This window comes from Geotrypetes seraphini, chromosome 1 (assembly GCF_902459505.1).
Source record: "Geotrypetes seraphini chromosome 1, aGeoSer1.1, whole genome shotgun sequence".
Taxonomy (NCBI): domain Eukaryota; kingdom Metazoa; phylum Chordata; class Amphibia; order Gymnophiona; family Dermophiidae; genus Geotrypetes; species Geotrypetes seraphini.
In genome coordinates, this window is record NC_047084.1 from 294902012 (window position 1) to 294921814 (window position 19803).

Below are 19803 nucleotides of genomic sequence, written 5' to 3' on the forward strand. Positions count from 1 at the left end.
CCTATTGTTATTATTGTTAATGCTGTTACTATCAGATGAACACTGCCATACTTTGTAAGTAGCTGTCTGTTCAGTTTCTCTTTATTGTAAACTGCCTAGAAGTCGCAAGATTGTTGGCGGTATATAAAAATAAAGTTATTATTATTATTATTATCTAGAGGCAGAGTTCAGTTCCATTTTATTTTTCTCAATTTTGTTTTGTCCTGAAACTGAAAAGAATGTTCTAATGTGCTAGCAACAGGCGTTCTAAGCAGATAACAGGCAACATTTCAGCGTTGACCCCACAGGCAGGCATAAATGGGCATACTAAGAGCTTCTTCTATCAAACTGCCATGTCTGATTTCAGGATTTCCACGGTGAATATGCAAACAGATCTATTGGCATACAGTGTATGCAAATAGATTAATACATATTCATTGCATCAATCCTGAAAACATGACACGACTGCTGCCCTTGAGAACAAAGCTTGGACACCCCTGGTCTAAACAGACCCAATAAAAGAAAAACTTAATGGATAGTATTGTTTGTTCAGTTCATTATTGCCAGCTCTCTCACACCATCTTAACCATTTCCTAGTTAATATTATCTTCCCATAAGTATTTACTTTACGATGCTTAAGAGCCAATAACTTGCTCACTATGAAATATTCCTAATCTTCCTTAAACTCAACTTCTTTCTTGAGAGGGTTTCGCTACGATTCCATCTGGCCTCAAATCAGTTATTTCCTCATTATTTCAGCCACCATTTTCCAGAACTCTGATTACACCAGTACAAGCCCACCACATATGCCAGAAGGTACTGGTCACATCCTCTTTCACAATGACCAGAGTTGCCCACCCACCCCTGGTTTCCACTGTTTATGCTGGTACTAATATACATCCTGTAAAACACTTTTTGACAGTTTTCTTAGATATTTGTCAAGGCTCTATTCAACATATTTATATCTTAGCCTTAAAAACTCACATAAAAACAGCTTGATTATTCTTCCAGTATTTGAATCCACTCAGCTTTTGTATTGGGCATAAGTGGGATATATATATATAAAATTATAGGACTTGTTAAGACAGCTATTGGAAACCAAGCTAATTTGGTTTTGCCCAAGTCTCCACACTTGTAATGTGTCTCAAGAAAGTCTTATTGTTCTGTTACCTCACTCCCTGAGCGATTACCATGCAGAATAAACCCAGTACTGTGGGCATATAACATCAGTTGAATGGATTCTCCATTCTTAAACAAATCTTTAATGTACGAGTAGTAACTCGGAGCAAGGAGGAAAATAACTTAGTTCTGTTGCTTGTAAAGAAATTGTAGCCCCTGCTATCAGTCCATTCTCAACCCCTGGGTGCAGAGAACTGGGCAGCGCTTAAATATAAACCCACCAAAAACGGTATATAAAATGATTGACTATGTTATTGCTTAAGCCTTTTTTCAGTTCAGCCTTAGAATGTAGTAGGCAGTGTATCACATGCATGGGCATTGTCAAGTGTGTCACAATGAAAAAAGGTTGAGAATCACCGGTTTACACCAAGGCCCTGATTCTCCAAAAGTGCGTCCCGATTTTAGGCAGCCGTAGGCGTCCTACAGCTGTCTAATCAGCCAATCGGGATGCACGTTTTTTTAAAAAAATGCTCCCCAGGCAGGCCGCCTATATTGAAGGTGAGGCCCACAAGACACCTAGGCCCTGATTCTGTATAGGACGCCCGGGAGAGGCGTCCTATTCAGAATCGGCCTAAACTAAACCCCGATTCTGTAAACCGGCGTCCATGTTACAGACGCGGGTTAGAGAATCGGGTTAGATTAGACACGGCCCGCTACACTTATCGCGGCAAGGGATCTCTCTGCCGCGATAAGTATAGCGGGCCGCAGCCTGTCCAATCGCTGGCAGGAAGGGTGCCCAATCCCTCCTGCCCGAAGACGCACCCTCCCGACACTACCGACCGCCCCCCCCGACATTACCGATCTACCCCCCCCCCGACAATATCGATCGTGGGCAGGAGGGTGCCCAATCCCTCCTGCCCGAAGACGCACCCCCCCCCCGGCGCTAACAACCCCCAAACCTCCACTCCACCAAACCTGTTCTTACGGCGAGATGGGTCTTGCACGTCCAGCCGGCAGGCAAGCCTGGTCGAAATGAGGCGGGCCCGCCCCTTCCCGCCGAAGCCTAAGCCTGATTGGCCCAGGCTCTAGAAGCCTGGACCAATCAGGCCTTAGGCATAGCGGATCTGCCCATCCCCACTAAGTCTAAGGTCTGATTGGCCAGGCGATCGGACAGGCCGCGGCCCACTATACTTATCGCGGCAGAGAGATCCCTTGCCGCGATAAGTATAGCGGCCGCGTCTACTTACAATGTAGACCAGCATTTTGCTGGCCTACATTTTAAGCTTCTCCTCTACTAGGGAGACGCGTAGGGCCGCCTAGGTTCAGCCTAAGGCCCTTAGACGAGCTTAGGCATCTTGCGGGTCTCCCTAGGCTCCCGGAGGCGCCTTCAGGCCTGCCTGGGGAGCATTTTTTTTTTTAAACGTGCATCCCGATTGGCTGATTAGACAGCTGTAGGACGCCGACAGCTGCCTAAAATCGGGACAGCACTTTGGAGAATCAGGGCCCAAATGTTCAGATTAGAATGTCAGCTACACAGAACTCTCAAGGATCTGAGGTATAAAGAGGCAAATCTCAGCTCTAGGTTTAACCTGTTAAAATCAATTTAGCTGAGTTCAGCTTTCCATATAAATTAATATTGGTTCTTACTATTTCAGCACATTAAGAGTAGTGTACTTCAAGGAATCACCTTAGCATTGCAGCACACCAGCATTTCTGAACACTAAGGGGCTCATTTTCAAAGCTCTTAGACACACAAATTGCCATAGGTTTTTATGGTACCTTGTGTGTAAGTGCTTTGAAAATGAACCTCTTAGTTAAATAAGACAGTGCCCTTTTGGTAAACTCGGTCAGAATGCCGACTAAACTTTGGTCAAGAACATTGGGGTTTAATTACAATTTGGAATTAATAGTTTACTAAAATTATGGAAATTATCAGCAGAGCTAACATATGACGCTATTGTATTTTAGCAACTAAAAAAAGTCATAGGATTCATTCTATTCCACAAAATATTAATTCAGAAATATTTCATTGATTTCCTATTAAATATTTCCCCAAACACCACCACTATGTAAATTCCTGGACATCAAGTGTAATTCCTTAATTGCTCATGCTTTAAAATATAGAAAATTTGTTATTTTAAAAAAAACACCAAAAACTCTTTGCTTTTATGACTAGGAGAGTCAAATTTTGCAAATTACCTATTTCTCTCTCCCCCCCTTTTACAAAACCATAGTGCGTTTTTTTGTGCCAGCCACGGCAGTAACAGCTCTAACACTAATAGGAATTCTATCATAGGAATTGTATGAGCATTGGAGCTGTTACCACCGTGGCCAGCGCTAAAAACCACACTAAGGTTTTGTAAAAAAAAAAAAAAAAAAGGGGGGGGGGTAAATGTGAAACCCCCAAATTTTTATCTTTTCATTCTTATAAAGTCATAAAAAGCAACATATGAATAACATATTTATATTGAAGTTATATAAAGATGACCACAGAAGATTTAGAAAGTAGTAGTTTTTTTTTAGATTTACAATTATATTGTAAGTCACCTTCATGAATCAGCCCCCAGATGTAGTCTCCCTTCACGTTCTCATTATATTGCCTTTAGTAGCGGCATTCGAAGTCCTGTATATCCTGTTAGAAACACTCACCTTGCTCCTCCTAGTATGCTCACATGTTCTTGAATATCTCTAGCATCAAGGACATGGACTTTGCAAGACATCGTAAAGCCCATTGTACTGTAATTCTTCATAAGATTCTCAACCCATGTAGTTTTCGACCTTGTGATTGCCCAAGAAATCCCTAACCACTGCAATAAAGCTGTTTAAAGCCACTTTATCCTTACTAGTTAGCTTCTTGGGAACTTCCTTGCGCTTCAGGATCTTCTTTATTTGTGGTCTGACAGACACCAGCTTTGACCTTTGCCTCAGATAGATTAGGGAAGATATCTTGAAGGTACTTGAAACAATTTGTCACAGTTCTAGATAAGGCATTGGTAGCCTTCATTAGGCCCAAACTGATGTGCAGTTGTGGCATCAGCACTTTCCGGGGGTCCACCAGTGGCTTCCATTTGATGCGTTTCTCCCCACAGAGAACTTGGTCCCCTGTGGCCAGCCCCACCTTTGGTAGTGCGCTTTTGTATCCCTACTATCCCAGAGGCAGAGATAGCAGGGAAACTTGGTAAAACTACCTTGGAGACCCATTAGGAATGCCACCATTGTGAAATCTCTGATGATCCAAAGCCATACTTATACTTCAAGGCACCTAGTAAGGTCTTGATGCTGTTGTAATCCTCTTTGAGGTACACCAAGTAAACCAGTGAAAGATGGGTAGTTGTTCCCGTTATGAACTGCCAATGAAGAGATGCTACTCTTTTGGATTACAGGCGATTCTCAGACTGGTCACATGTGACAGAAGCAGGGCCTATCTTGATGGATGAAGAAGGTGGAAAAAACTTGGTGACTTCTCCGATATGTTACTTGCACACTTTCATCCAAGTTCCAGTGCTTGAGCCTAGACGTCAAAAGCTCAGCACTGGACTTGGCGAGACCAAGATCTCTAATCAAATGTTGAGGTGTTTTTGATTAGGATAGTATGGATTATTTTTATCAGCTGCACCACTGATGCTGTAAACTGGATCTACATCTCTCACTCTGACTTGCTGCTCTCTTCTGAAGACAGCTGCTCTCTCTCTCTAGGAGAGTGGGTATGGGGCGCTCAGGGGCACCAGGGTGATGGATGAAGGAATGTGCAGATATGTAACTACAGATACATGCTTGCAAGTTCGACATTTGGAAAGGACCACCGTGCAGAAGTAGCAGTTGTTTGAATGGTCAATGTTTTCCTGTCAAATTAATGGCTTTTTCCCCCTCTGTACCATCCGTAGAACAACAAAAAAAACAACCAAAAACTGTGGAAAACAATAAAATTTAATTTCACCCATGACTAATGTGCACAAGATTCTCACAATATTTTCAAACATTGAAAAAGTTCAAATTTAAACATTTATAAAAATTAAGCATTCTAAGTTTTACAGCAGAAAATTCTACCATCCTAGTGAGAAACAAAATTCTTACCTTCCAGAGGATTTTTTTTTTTCAGTGATCATATATGTAGTGAGGTGCCCAAGGTTTGGCTTGATCCCCAATAGCCATGCCAAAATATGTCTTGTAGGCATTGCACATCTTAACAGATGCTTCTAAGGAGTACTTTTTCCTTCTTGTGTTGATAAATTGGTCACATACATAGCAAAATTAATCTGCCAGATGTTTGCACCTTAGTAAAATGGCCCCTAGGTTTACTCAGCTTGGAACCAATCTGGAATGTTTTGCTAAAAAAGGTAAATTTCAAAATATCTATGTCCTGGTCACAAAAGCAAAGTTTGAGGGGAATGATGGGCAATTAAGAACATTGGCCAAGAAACCAAAAACAACATTTTGTTACATAGTGCAATCATAAAATTAAGTTTCAAGGACTAATAAGTCAGCATTAACCACTTTGTTGTTAGATAAGTCTCCTTCAAATATTTGTACCAACAAGAAAATAAAAGTTCTCACACACTGATTTGGTCACAGTCTCAACACTCATAAAGCCACCAAAATTAATGGCTACTAAACAAATTCTGACTTATAATCAATCAGCCTCTTCTCTCATTGCTGATTCTTCAACCATTAAAATAAGATTTTTCTTCAAGATCTGCACCCATACACAAACCCAGAGCTCTAGGATTTTTTTTTTCTTTTATTTTTTTTTACAAACACACCTCTGCACTATTGCATTAAACTTAAAGTTTCTGAGCCGCCAAGATCCCAGAAAATAAGGTTTTTATACTGCCACCAGTGTGTTCAAGCCAGCCAGCCATTCAAAAAGCCACTCGCTCCTTTTCTCCAGCCCCCGGTGCTGCATTTCTGTCCTCTCCTGCCTCTGTAGCCTAAACGCTCCCTTCATACTCCTCCAACTCCGGCATTCGCAGCGACTACCGCTGTACCACACCTGAAACGCGGCTCTTACTGCTGCCTCTGCCCACCCCAGGCTTCTACAGCTGCTTCCGAACTCGCGATTCCCGGGGCTCCTTTTCTAGCCTACACGGGAGCACTTCCGGGTCGCGGATACTCACGGCTCCACCTCCAGACCTACTCAGTGCAGCCGTCAAAAACTAGTGAATCTGTTACCTCGGGCTCCTCCTTCATCAGTCTGCCTGCGGGTGAATTTTTTTTTTTTTTTTAATTTCACTCTCTTCCATAGCTTTTCATGACTACGCAGGTGGTGCCCTTATCGTTTTTTAAATAATCCGCCTTTCCCCTGTCGTGAGGCACTTTAGCATGATCCCGTACTCCCAAGCAGATAAGAGACTTCATGGTATATCCGTACATCTGCCAGCAAGAATTGGGAAACATATTTTGGACCCCCAAACATCTCCCTGTCTTTCTAATCCAATGCTGAAGTAATGCAAAGCTCACCGCACACAAACAGACGGGAGGGCAACAACAGCAGCAACAACAAGCAGGACCACTTCCACACACTGAACACCATGTCTCAGTGAAATGCTCCTTTCAAATATCCACACAGCGTCTCCGCATACTCTTGAAAAAGGAGACTCGAAGCTCCGCCTCCACACACTATTCATTGGTGAAAAAAGTGCCTCCCGCTTCTAGTGGAGCAGCTCCTTGTCAATCAAACAACGTGCTACATTTCCGGGGTTTTACTTTACCAAGGTGTAAATATAGAGGAAGGTAAATTAGCTATACAGGTATGGGAATTGCTGTACAAGCAAAGAAGCCTAAGCAATTAAAAAGAAGCGTTTCAGTGAAAAGGTGTGGCAGCCGTGTTAGTCCATGGTTTGTGATAATAAATAGAATTAAAAGAAATAAAACAAAAAGGATAGAGATAATACCTTTTTTATTGGACTAACTTAGTGCATCATTTGATAAGCTTTAGAAGGTGACCCTGGCCTTCTTCTGCAGATCATGAGTGAAAAGGTGTGGTGGTGGTGTTGGTGCACTCTTCAAGGTAATATGTAGAAATAAAAGCAAAGGAAAAAATAAAATACCTTTTTTTTGGACTAACATAATGTAGTTTATTATTAGCTTTTGAAGGTATCCCATTGTCTCGCAAACTATCCTGAGCATGTTAAACAGTGGGCCGCAGCTGGAAGGCACTTGGAAGTGTGTGGACGTCGACGCGATGATGTCACGCCAACGTCTGCACATGCATGAAGGCCCTGAAGACAAGCCCTGAGCCACTAGTGGGGGAGTGCTCAACAGAAGAGGTGCCAGAGAGGAGGAGAGATGCCGGCTATAGGATGTGCTTCTCCGCAAGAGGCACGTTCTGTAAATAGGCAGCTGGTGCCTCGCAGCACACAGTTTGTGATTCACTGAGGTAACCCCAGCTCTATTTAGCATCTTTGTCTGACAAAGTTTGTCTTTTTGCAGATTTGTAATAGGGTAGACACCCCAGAGGTGGGATCTGGCAAAGCTTGAAGAATGGTCTGGTAACTGGCAATTAAGATTCAATGCTAAGAAATGTAAGGTCATGCACTTGGGCTGCAAAAATTCAGAACAGCATAGTATAGGATGTGAAGTACTTCTGTGTAGAGAAGAGTGAGACTTGGGGTTGATTCTATCCAATGATCTCAGGGTAGCAAAACAGGTAGAAAAGGCAACAGTCAATGCTAGGACGATGCTTGGATGCATAAGGAGAGGAATAACCTGTAGAAAAAGGGAGGTGATAATGCTTTTGAATAAGTCTCTGGTGAGGCCCATTTGGAATACTGTGTACAATTTTAGAGACAGCACCTTCAAAAAGATATGAATACAATGGAGATGGTCCTGAGGACTGCTACAAAACTGTTTAGTGGTCTTTGTCACAAATCATATGGAGACAGACTTAGAGACCTTAATATGTATACTCTGGAAGAGAGATGGGATACGATAGACATTTAAAATAGCTCTGTAGTGTTAATGTACAGGAGGTGAGTCTTTTTCAAAGGAAGGAAAACTCTGGAAGGAGAGGACACAGGATGAAGCTAAGAGGTGACAGGCTCAGGAATAATCTAAGGAAATACTTCTTTACAGAAAGGGTGGTCGATGTGTGGAATAATCTCCCAGTGGAGGTAGCAGAGACAAAGACTATCTGAATTTAAGATGCAGTACAATCTCGTTATAACGGACTCACTTATAACGTAATATCGTCTATAGCAGACGAGGTCTGCTGGTCCCAGCCGTGCACCTTTATGAACATGCAGAAAATTACCGCATATAGCGGACTTGCATATAACGGACAAACAATTTGGTCCCCAGAGCACCCATCTTCTTCCCTCCGCTCCCCCCATAGTCTGGCATCTCTCTCTTCCCCATTTCCCTTCAGCGTCTTTCCCTCTCTCTCTCTTGCCCATTTCCCTTTAGTGTCTTATCCCCATTCTCCACTTCTCTTCCCAATTTCCCTTCAGTGTCTTCAGCCCACTCTCTCTCTCCCATTTCCCTTCAGTGTCTTCTCCCCATTCTCTCTTCCCCATTTCTCTTCAGTGTCTGTTCCTCTTACCCCACCCTCTCTACTTCCCTTCAGCACGCACGGTACAGCAGCCCCCCCCCACCTCCCGATCGCCAGAGATCCTCACTCCCGATCACCGAAGTCATCTCCAAGTCATCCGAGGGCATCTACTTCCCTTCCTTCCTTCCCCTCCCCTTACTGTGGTGATTTTATGGGCTTTTTTTGTCTTCCAGCTGCCCGAGCCAGCTTTCATCAAGTCGCGTGTGGCTGCCGAAACTTCTCCTCTGATGCAACTTTCTGTTTCCGGTTGCGTCGGGGGGAAGTTTCGGCAGCCACACGTGGCTTGATGAAAGCCGGCTCGGGCAGCTGGGAGACAAACCCCCCCCCCTAAAATCGCCCTAGTAAGAGGAGGGAGGGAGATGCCCGATAGGTGACCGCGTGTGTTCCCGACCTTAACTGCGGAGACAAGGGGCGGTGAATGGCCATGTTCCCATACCCGCGGCAACGACAACTTTTTCTCTCACTGTGTCATTCTCTAGTGTTTTTCTCTAAACTGGTCCCTCGCTTGCAGCTAGGTGTGACCTGGTTAGCAACACTACCTGCAACCATGCTTCTGTGTGAATGGTTCCCCCAAAATCTGATTTTGACTTACTGAATCCAGACCCAGACAAAGATAAATGGGTTACAGTGTGCTTGTTCATATTCTCTGTAGTCTTAAGAACATAAGAATTGCCGCTGCTAGGTCATACCAGTGGTCCATCGTGCCCAGCAGTCCACTCCCACGGTGGCCCTTAAATCAAAGACCAGTGCCCTAACTGAGACTAGCCTTACCTGTGTACATTCTGGTTCAGCAGGAACTTGTTTAACTTTATCTTGAATCCCTGGAGGAATCTGTCCCCTTTTAACGTTAGAGAGTGACCTTTCATTCTCTCTACCTTGGAGAAGGTGAACAACCTGTCTTTATCTACTAAGTCTATTCCCTTCATTATCTTGAATGTTTCGATCATGTCCCGTCTCAATCTCCTCTTGCCAGCGTGTGCTTCTTTCTTACCTCCAGTTCTGGATTGTGGAATAGGTTTAAGCTTATCTGAGAACTGGTTTAATTTTGCCTGTCTTACACCAGGGATTGGTTTCTCTAAGCTTACACTGACAAACACAGGGGCTTCCCTGTGACAGTGTGCGTACACTATAAATGTTGCAGCTGTCTTGCGTTGGGTACCATGATCCTCAGCATTTGCATCTCTATTGGCTGCTGAAGACAGCTGGTCGACTCAGGAACTCTGGAGCACTTACTAGTTGACTATAACCAAATAAAGGAAAACCCTGATCTAAAAAAAAACCAAACAGGGGACTTGGTGGAGAGAGGGAAGGCTAACTAAATGCAAAAAAAAAAGAGTTTGGAGTTCCTAACTAGCCCACCCCACAGCAGTATCTGCTGTGTCCCTCTCAGTTGGCTGTTCCCACCCTTCCTGCACCGACTACAACCAATGGCTAACTAGTACTAACCCCAGAGGCAGACTCTAAAACAGGTTTTAAGCAGAGTTTTGGGGTGGGGGCAGGCTTAAGCAAAATCTTCAGAGAGCAGGCTCAAAGCAAAGTTCTCAGAGGAATGTGGTATGGGTGCTTGGGGCTCACCTGGGCTTCTTCTCCTTAGGGGTCTCACACCCAGCTCTCCTCCCTTCTTCCACCTGAGCTCTCTCTATCTCTCTCCTGTAGCGCAGTGTCTCAGCATCCGGGCTCTCTGTTTGTTGCAGCTCCTGCTTCCAGCTGGGCTCTCTCTCTCTCTCCCCTGTAGCGCAGTGTCTTAGCGGCCAGACTCTCCAGCACCATGCCACATCTCTGCCTCCATCACTATGACCAACATTCCTCCCCCTTGCATCCCCTTCAATCTGTTCCTCTGTTCTCTCTCCACCACTGTATCCAACATTTCTCCCTCTCATCCTCTTCCCCATGCATCTCTACCTCACTCCCCTCTCTCTGCCCAATTTTCCTCTTTCTTCCTTTCCCCATGTGCACCATCTCATGCCTCTCATGCCCAACAATTCTCCCAAGTTAGTGCTTCCTCCCTCCCTTCCTTCCTTCCTTCTGTGTCCCTTTATCATGCCCCTCCCTTCCTTTTATGTCCCGAGTTTGTGCCCCCTCCCTGCCTTCCAGCCTTTATCCCAAATTTCTTTCCCCCCTCCTTTCTTCCTTTGTCCAACGATCAAGTCCCCTCTCTCTCTTACTTGCTACAACGTGCTTGCTCCCTTCAGGACCATCCAGCTGGGCTGCTCCTGCCTTCAGCCGCACAGGGACGATATTGTGGACAGCGGCTCTTACATGCTGCACACGGCTGACCCACAAGCCTTCCCTCTGACATCAGAGAGAAGGCCTCTGGGTCAGCTACGTGCAGCATACAAAAAGCAGCTACCTGCGACGCATTTCTGTGTAGCTGAAAGCCGGAAGGAGCAGCCCTGAATGAGGTAATTGGGATCTCCCTCTGACCCTGAAGGCATCCCTCTGACATTGGAGGGAAGCCTTTTCGGGTCGACTTTGACGGAGGAAGGAATGTAAGAAGGAGGGCATGGGATCTCCAGTGGTGGCAGAGGGGAGCAGGCAGGAAAGAGGGCATAGGATCCCCGGCAATGGCAGCAATTACAGAGGAAGTGAGGTGGAAGACCTGCGCAATGCTACATACCCCCAACAAGCGACTTGCCTGTTGAGAAACTCTGTCTTAGAGAGTAAAGTTTTTCTTTGAACTCAAACAGCTTGGTGATTTTGTGACTCATAACAGAGGATGTTAAAACACTTTTACAAAGCTGCGGTAGAGGTTTCCACTGTGGGCCAGCAAGATAAATGTACCAATGCTCATAGAATTCATGAGTTGCTGGCCTGTGGTAGAAACCTCGACCACAGCTTTGTAAATGAAGCTCTTGGCTTGGTTTTTCAAAAATGATGCTGTAGTGCTGGCTGTAGGAATAGGTTTGGATTCTTTGCTATATTTTATTTTTCATGTTACTGTACTTGCTTCATATATTGTGGACGAACATTTTTTGTTATTGTGATTGAATGTATTTCCTTAGTCACTTATGTAACGGTGAAATGTATTAAATATGCATAAAGAAAACCAAAAAGAAGAAACATTGCTGAGCCAGTGACTTCCAACCTCTGCTCTTATTAGTACTGTACTGTACTCGCTTTGCGGTGAAAAAGGCGGGCCCAGGAGCAGCCGTACGGTCACCAAGGAAACCAAACAAGCGGGCATGAAGGAGGTGGGGCGCAAAGGCGAAGAAATTTTAATACTAACGTAATAGAGAAGGCGTGTGAACCTTCACCCTACTAAAGCTACTTCTATTCACTGTCTTCTTAAACTACATTTAAACTCGTCAAGTCATCTGCTATTAACTGCATGCTTCGCTCGCTCGCTGCAGGACCTACGATAACCAATAAATTGCACAAAACAAAAAAGTTTTAAGACCCACCGGTACTGCCCATTGACAGGTGACATCTTTTTTTCCTCTTCCGGTTGACGACTGGGAAAGTTCCGGAAATTTCACGTGCGCCGCGGAGCACGCTGGGAGTTTGGTGGCTGAAATTTGTCTTTTGAGCAGCCGGCAAAATGATGGTGAGTGGGGGGTAGGGAAGTATATCGGTCTCCATCCGCCCCTATTCTTCCATATCAACGCCATGCTTTTCCCTCACTAGTGTGCGCTTGTACCTGCTTTAATTTTTCTCTGTCTTCTTCCCGTGGAAAGAGTTTGTTTCCCGTACCTGTTGGGTCCGGGCCTGCTTCTCCGTGGGCTTCTAGTATCGGGATCCTGCGTTTTCTCTGCCGGTAGAAGAGAGATGGGCTCTGTCTTTCGCTGGCTTCACCGATAATTTGTAAACTGCTTTGACTACGTTTACCAAGGAAGCGGTTTATCAAATTAATAAACGATAACTCCTGAGCCGCTGACAGTGTTAGAGAGCTTTTTAATCCCTGATGTCAGCGGCTCAGTCCCTTTATTCCTCGGGAAAAGCAAAGTGGATATATGAAAACCCAAATCAGTAACTGCGAAAGAAGCTTGGAATAGGTTTAAGGACAAATAAATGAAAGGAAAACTAAGGATCATTTGCGATGTGTTATAGTTTAATATGTAGATTGGGCAGACCGAAAATTCTGTCTGCTGTTAAAGGAATCCTTTTCCTTTATAGACAGTACATCTGGCTAATTTGTATCTCAAGAGTTTAACTTACACATAGTACTGTACATATAATGTGATTGTGATTGACAGAAAGTGGATGAGTTAATTTATTGTGTGTACTGTTGAGAGTGTTGTTGACATAATCTCCCCAACCCTGAGTCTGTCAAAATTAGATTGTAAGCTCTTCTGAGCAGGGACTGTCTATTGTATGATTTTATTTATTTATTTATTTTTTTGCAAGATCAATAGTCTTATTGTTTGCAAACTTTACAGTGAAGTTAGTATCTTGGATGTCCTTTTATCAGGGTTGTGAAGTTGATACACCAAACCTTGGTCTCCTACTGATATTGGTCTTTAAATATTTTGTACTGGATCTAAAGTACTTGTAAATATAGCTTGTATTTTATTTAGATAACTTGCTATACTGCCTTTTCTGGCAAATACGTCAAAGCGGTTCACAGTACAATATATTTAACCTTTTTTTCCAGTACTTTAGATCCAGGACAAATAGAGGGGCATAATCGAAAGGGATGTCTAAGTCCGTTTACGTCCATCTCGCAAGTCGTCCAAAGTAAAAAAAAACAGCTTAAGACACATTTTCGAAAGATACGTCCAACTTTTTTTTCGTTTCGAAAATCGTCTAATTATACGTCCTGCCGATCTGATCATCCAAGCCACTATATCGTCTATCTTTATACCATATTTTCGTTCAACTTTCCGTCCAAGTCCAAAACGCCTAGAACAAGCCCTGTTGGACGTGAGAGGGGTCTGCAAAGTGATGGACTGCACACCCAGACATGCCACCTAAATAGTGGGGTACCTTACAGGGCACTGCTGTGAACTTCACAAAAAGGGTGCCATGTCTTCTCCTTACAGCTCCCTTATAGGTTACGGTGAGCCCCCAAAACCACCTCCAGAATCCCCTAGACCCATTTATCTACCACCCCAATAGCCCTTATGGCTGCAGGAGCCACTTATATGCCAGTACAAAAGGGTTTTGGGGTTGTATAGGGGAGTGCACATGTTTAAGTATCAAAGCAGTAATTACAGGGGCTTTTGGGCATGGGTCCTCCTCTCCATGAATCCCTAACCCACCCCCAAGACGACTTAAGCTGTCTCTGGGCTGGACGACTAGGCTTTCCTATGCTAGGCGGCCAGGTGATGAAGGTCTGGAGGCTGAATTTTAAAGTTATGAGTAAAATTTTTATGGGGGGGTTGGTGATCACTGGGGTAGTGTGGGGGTCTGTTTTATGTGTTTGCAGTGCTTATCTGGTGATTTTAGGTGGGTTTTTGTGAGTAAGACCATGTTTTACAAAGTCTAGGGGACATTCAATGAAGTTACAGTGAAATACTTTTAAAACCAATAGGAGGAAATATTTTTTCACTCAGAATAGTTAAGCTCTGGATTGGAACGCGTTGCCATAGGTTGTGGTAAGAGCGGATAGCGAAGCTGGTTTTAAGAAAGGTTTGGACAAGTTCCTGGAGGAAAAGTCCATAGTCTGTTATTGAGAAAGACATGGGGGAAACCACTGCTTGCCCTTGATCGGTAGCTTGGAATATTGCTACTCCTTGGGTTTTGGTCAGGTACTAGTGATCTGGATTGGCCACCATGAGAACAGGCTACTGGGCTTGATGGGCTATTGGTCTGACCCAGTAAGGCTATTCTTATGTTCTTAACTATGAAATATAACTATGGAAGCATTTACCTTGGCATTGGTGAAAAAATGTTTCTTTATCTTGTAGAAGCTGCGGACTATCAAATCATATTTCGAGCCTATGGCATTTAAATTATTTGTCCAGTCGTTGATACTCAGTACTTTGGATTCATGCAATTCAGTTCATATTGCCGGATACCGTACAAAAGTACTTAGATTATCCCAGGACAAGCAGGCATGATATTCTCACATGTGGGTGACGTCATCTACGGAGCCCCGATGCGGACAGCTTTTTCAAGCAAACTTGATTGAAGATTTTAAGTTTGCTCTGCTGCTCCACGCATGCGTGCCTTCCTGCTCCACTAGAGGGCGCATCTTCCCCTCGTGGTCTCCAGTTCAAATTTTTCCGCTGAGCCTAGAAGTCGTGCATTTTTAGGCTCTGCCCCAACTGCCTTCTAGCACCGCAATTTTTTCTTGTTTTATTGATTTAGTTGCTGTGCGTGTTTTTTCTGATTTTTATTTATCTGTTCCAGCTTCATTTTGACCGACCCAGAGGCTTCCGGGTCGCCGCGGCCGCGTGGCTACTTGGGCCGCGGCCAGTTTCGTTTTCTATGTCCCGGCCTTTGACTGGCTTTAAAAAGTGCACCCGGTGCGAGCGGCTTCTTTCCATCACAGACCCGCATCGCCGGTGCATCCTCTGCCTGGGGGCCGCCCATCCAACCGACTCCTGCCCCCAGTGCGCTACTTTTCAGAACCGGGCCCTCCGTCGAAGAAAAGCCCGCATGGCGGACCTTTTCACCGCCGACCAACCCACTACCTCGGCCTCAAGGTTGGCCTCGGCCCCGAATACCTCGGCACCACCTCGAGACTCGACCCCGAAGCCCTCGGGACAGCAAAAAGCCTCGGCTCCGGGTAAGTCTCCTCTTCCTTCTTCAGGTTCCGCACCAGCGAAGAAGCCAGCCTCTGGGACACCGGCGACGCATGGTGGAAGCCCCATGCTTTCAGCCCCGGCAAAGCCTTCCAAGCCTTCGGGCTGTGCCTCCACCACACGGGAATACTCTGATACGAGGTCGCCCCCGGTGGAGTGCACCGAGGCATCGGACATGCCCTCGATGCTGTCCGTGCCCGTTTTCCAGGACCTGCTCCGGGCGATGATCTCGTCGGAGCTGTCCGCTGCGCTGGCCCATCTACAACCGGCCCCGACCTCGACCTCGCATGCGCCGGACCAGCCTGAGCCTTGCGTCGAGCCCCCTCGGGGCAAAGTGCGCCAGCTTCGCCGCATTCCATCCTCCTCGGATTCCTCGCCGAGGCGCCCGAGACGCTCTCCCTCCACGGACCGCCGTGGGGCAAAGTGTCGCGCTAAAACGACCGAAACCTCAAACCGCCGTACCTCTAAGAAGGCCCGGAGTTCGCCCACACTATGAGGCCGTTCACTGACGCCCCGTACAGGACCGCTGAAGGTGACTGAGTTATCACTCTCCAACCCTCACATCCTCCTAACTCCCCCTCGGACCGGGGCTCCGAACCGAGGTCCCAGGCTTTCGCCGAGGGAGTCCGGGTCGAGGTCACCGATTCGACATCGATCGGTACCCCGTACCCCGGCATCGTCTCCGAGGGGCTCCTCGAGACGACGTAGGTCCTCGACCCCGGAACACTGCCACAGTGTTTCCCTGGTCTCGGAACGCGGGTCAGAGCATGAACCTCGATACTCGAGGGAAGCCTCCCCGTCCTTCTCCGCCCGACGGAGGTCTCGTTCACCGTCCCCACACGGGACCCCGGGAACGTCTCGCCCCTCCTTCACTCGCTTTGTCCAGGACATGGGCCACGCTCTGGACTTAGACCTCCAGTCCGACTCAAGATACTCTAAAGAGTACCTGGCGGAACTAGATTTACCGTCACCGCCCAGAGAGTCCCTTCGCTTACCGCCTTTGCGACCGACCTGCCGGCCTCACGCCAAGGAGCCTTTAACCTGCTCCTGGAGGTTTTCTCCAACCTACGCCTCCATTTATTTCATGCGGCCTATGATGGCTTTGAACTTTCATCCAGAGTGGCAGCCTTCGCTATCGCCATGCGCCGCTTAGCCTGGTTACGCCTCGTCGACATGGACCCCAACTTACAGGACCGGTTGGCTAACCTTCCCTGCGTGAGCAAAGAATTTTTTGATGACACTATCGAGGCAGCTACGAAACGCCTTTCGGAACACGAATGCTCGTTTGCCTCCCTCGTTCGGCAAAAGCCGAAACCGCCAGCGTCCAGGCCGTTCAGGGCCCCTCCACGCCGCTACCCTCAAAAATCTACCCCTGCCTTCCCACGGCCTCCATCCCAACGCCCGCAAGCTCACCATCGGGCTCCGCCTAAGTCCCAGCCGCCTGCGACCGCCAAACCATCCCCGTCCTTTTGACGGGATAAGCGGATGGGAGCTGGCCCCCTCCGCCACAGCCCCAGGCCTCCTTCCCATCGGGGGACGCCTCAGAGCCTTCTACCCGCGCTGGGAACAAGTCACGTCGGACGCATGGGTCCTTGGCGTGATCTCATCAGGATACTCTCTCAACTTTCGGGAAAACCCTCCAGACAATCCTCCAAGGGTGTGCCCTCCCAACCGAACTCAGTTACCCCTCCTTCTCTCAGAAGCTCGAGAACTGCTTCGCCTAAGGGCAGTGGAGGTGGTTCCCCCCGACCAACGGGGGAAAGGGTTCTACTCCCGTTACTTCCTGGTACTGAAGAAGACGGGAGACCTGCGCCCAATTCTAGACTTGAGGCGACTCAACAAATTTCTGGTGCGGGAAAAGTTCCGGATGCTTTCCCTACCGATTCTCTACCCTCTCATCAACGAGGGCGATTGGCTCTGCTCCCTCGATCTGAAGGAAGCCTACACACATGTTCCAGTGCACCCCGCTCATCGCAAGTTCCTGCGCTTTCAGGTGGGGGACCTACACCTACAATACCGAGTCCTCCCCTATGGCCTGGCGTCGTCACCCCGAGTCTTCACGAAGTGCCTCGTGGTGGTCGCAGCTGCCTTACGCTCTCAGGGCCTCCATGTATTCCCCTACCTGGACGACTGGCTGATCAAAGCCCCGTCCAGGGAGGGGGTTATCTCAGCGACCCGACAGACTATTATTTACCTTCAAGGTCTGGGGTTCGAGGTAAACTTCCTAAAATCCCAGCTGCACCCCTCTCAGTCCTTACAGTTCATCGGGGCCGTGCTGGATACGGTTCGCCTCCGCTCCTTCCTTCCTTCCCCCTCCACGTCAAGAAGCGTTAGTAAGTCTGAGTCGAAGGATTTCGCTGCTGACCTCCGTATCAGCTCGGCAGATGATGACTCTTCTGGGCCACATGGCCTCTACCGTCCACGTCATACCCTTCGCCCGCCTCCACCTGAGGACTCCTCAATGGACCCTGGCCTCCCAATGGTGTCAGGACCGGGACCCAATCGACCGTCCCCTGACAGTGACTCCTTCCTTGCAACGATCACTCCTCTGGTGGGCCGACTCTTCAAATCTGTCCAAAGGTTTACTTTTTCTCGCCCCTCCACACAGCAAGGTACTCACCACGGATTCGTCGGAGTACGCTTGGGGAGCTCACCTGGATGGCCTACGCACTCAGGGGATGTGGTCAATAGAGGACCGCCGCTGCCACATCAACGTGATGGAGCTTCGGGCCATCTATCTCGCCGCTGTGGCTTTTCAACATCTGCTCCACGACCGGGTGGTTCTCGTCCGAACCGACAACCAGGTAGCAATGTACTACGTAAACAAGCAAGGGGGGACGGGGTCTCGGGCCCTCTGTCAGGAAGCCCTGCATCTCTGGAAGTGGGCAATTTCCAACAACATCTTCCTTCGAGCGGTGTACATACAAGGAGAGCGGAACTGTCTGGCTGACAGACTCAGCCGCCTCCTCCAGCCACACGAGTGGTCGCTGCACGCCCAAACCTTACGACAGGTGTTCGAGAAGTGGGGAACACCTCAGATAGATCTGTTCGCCTCCCCCCTCAACCACAAACTCCCTCAATTCTGCTCCCGGATGTACTCCCCGAACCGCCTCGAGGCCGACGCCTTCCTCCTAGATTGGGAGGGAAGGTTTCTATACGCATTTCCGCCTTTTCCTCTGATTCTGCGGACGCTGGTCCATCTCAAACCAGTGCGAGCCACTATGATCTTGATTGCTCCTCGGTGGCCACGCCAGCCTTGGTTTTCCCTTCTACTTCAACTCAGTACCAGAGATCCACTGCCTCTGCCTCTGTTTCCTTCTCTGCTATCGCAGAGCCAGGGCTCACTGTTGCATCCAAATCTTCAGTCTCTTCATCTGAATGCTTGGTTTCTCTCCCCCTGACTTCTCTCCCTGTGTCGCAATCAGTCAAGGAAATACTGGAAGCCTCGAGGAAGGCCTCGACTAGAACCTGCTACTCCCAAAAGTGGACCAGATTCTCGTCCTGGTGCTCCTCACATGACCAGGACCCGGTGTCGGTCCCGGTCCCCTTGCTCCTGGAGTATTTGCTCCATCTTTCTCACTCCGGCCTGAAGACCAACTCCATTCGGGTACATCTTAGTGCAATTGCTGCCTTCCAGCAACCCCTGGAAGGAAAAGCCCTTTCACTCCATCCCTTAGTTTCTCGTTTCATGAAAGGTCTTTTAAATGTCCACCCTCCTCTCAAACCTCCCCCGGTGGTTTGGGACCTTAATGTGGTGCTGGCTCAACTCATGAAACCCCCATTTGAGCCGTTAGACAAATGCCATCTGAAATTCCTCACTTGGAAGGTGATCTTCCTACTCGCACTCACTTCTGCTCAGCAGGTTAGCGAGCTACAGGCTCTGGTGGCGGACCCACCTTTCACTGTATTCCATCACGACAAGGTGGTCCTCCGCACTAACCCTAAATTTTTGCCTAAAGTGGTGTCTGATTTTCATCTCAACCAGTCCATCGTCTTGCCAGTATTTTTCCCCAAGCCCCACTCTCACCCCGGAGAGACGGCGCTGCACACGCTTGACTGTAAGAGAGCGTTGGCCTTTTACCTCCAACTCACTCAGTCTCATCGGACAGTCCCACAATTGTTTTTGTCCTTTGACCCTAATCGGCTGGGTCGCCCAGTTTCCAAGCGCACATTGTCCAACTGGTTGGCTGCTTGCATTTCTTTTTGCTACGCTCGCGCTGCATGGTCGGGTAATGGGACATAAAGTCCGAGCGATGGCAGCCTCCGTAGCTTTCCTCCGGTCCACACCCATTGAGGAAATCTGCAAGGCTGCCACGTGGTCATCGGTTCATACTTTCACCTCCCACTATTGCCTGGATACATTGTCCAGGAGCGATGGTCGTTTTGGCCAATCGGTATTGCGTAATCTATTTGCTTAAATTGCCAACTTCCCTCCATCCCTTTTCAGTTAGCTTGGAGGTCACCCACATGTGA

At 47.4% G+C, this 19803-nt stretch overlaps 2 protein-coding genes across 5 annotated transcripts in view; one reads left to right on the plus strand and one right to left on the minus strand.

Moving 5' to 3' along the window:
* PRADC1 (protease associated domain containing 1) overlaps positions 1-12073 on the minus strand; it is a 48425-nt gene extending 36352 nt beyond the window's left edge. For 2 of the 4 annotated variants that reach the window (XR_004540260.1, XM_033953718.1), the window contains exon 1: positions 6556-6707. Coding sequence is in view for 3 of the 4 variants with exons in the window: in XM_033953718.1 (XP_033809609.1) it covers positions 6556-6628 (73 nt within the window). In the remaining variant the exon portion in view is untranslated. Of the gene's footprint in view, positions 1-6555; positions 6717-12045 lie in introns of those variants that run through there. The other 2 variants (XM_033953728.1, XM_033953739.1) reach the window with 2 other exon arrangements.
* Positions 11937-19803, plus strand: part of CCT7 (chaperonin containing TCP1 subunit 7) — a 99040-nt gene continuing 91173 nt past the window's right edge. Inside the window, exon 1 of the mRNA XM_033953705.1 lies at positions 11937-12188. Within this exon, the coding sequence (XP_033809596.1) occupies positions 12183-12188 (6 nt within the window). The 5' untranslated portion in view covers positions 11937-12182. The remainder of the gene's footprint in view (positions 12189-19803) is intronic.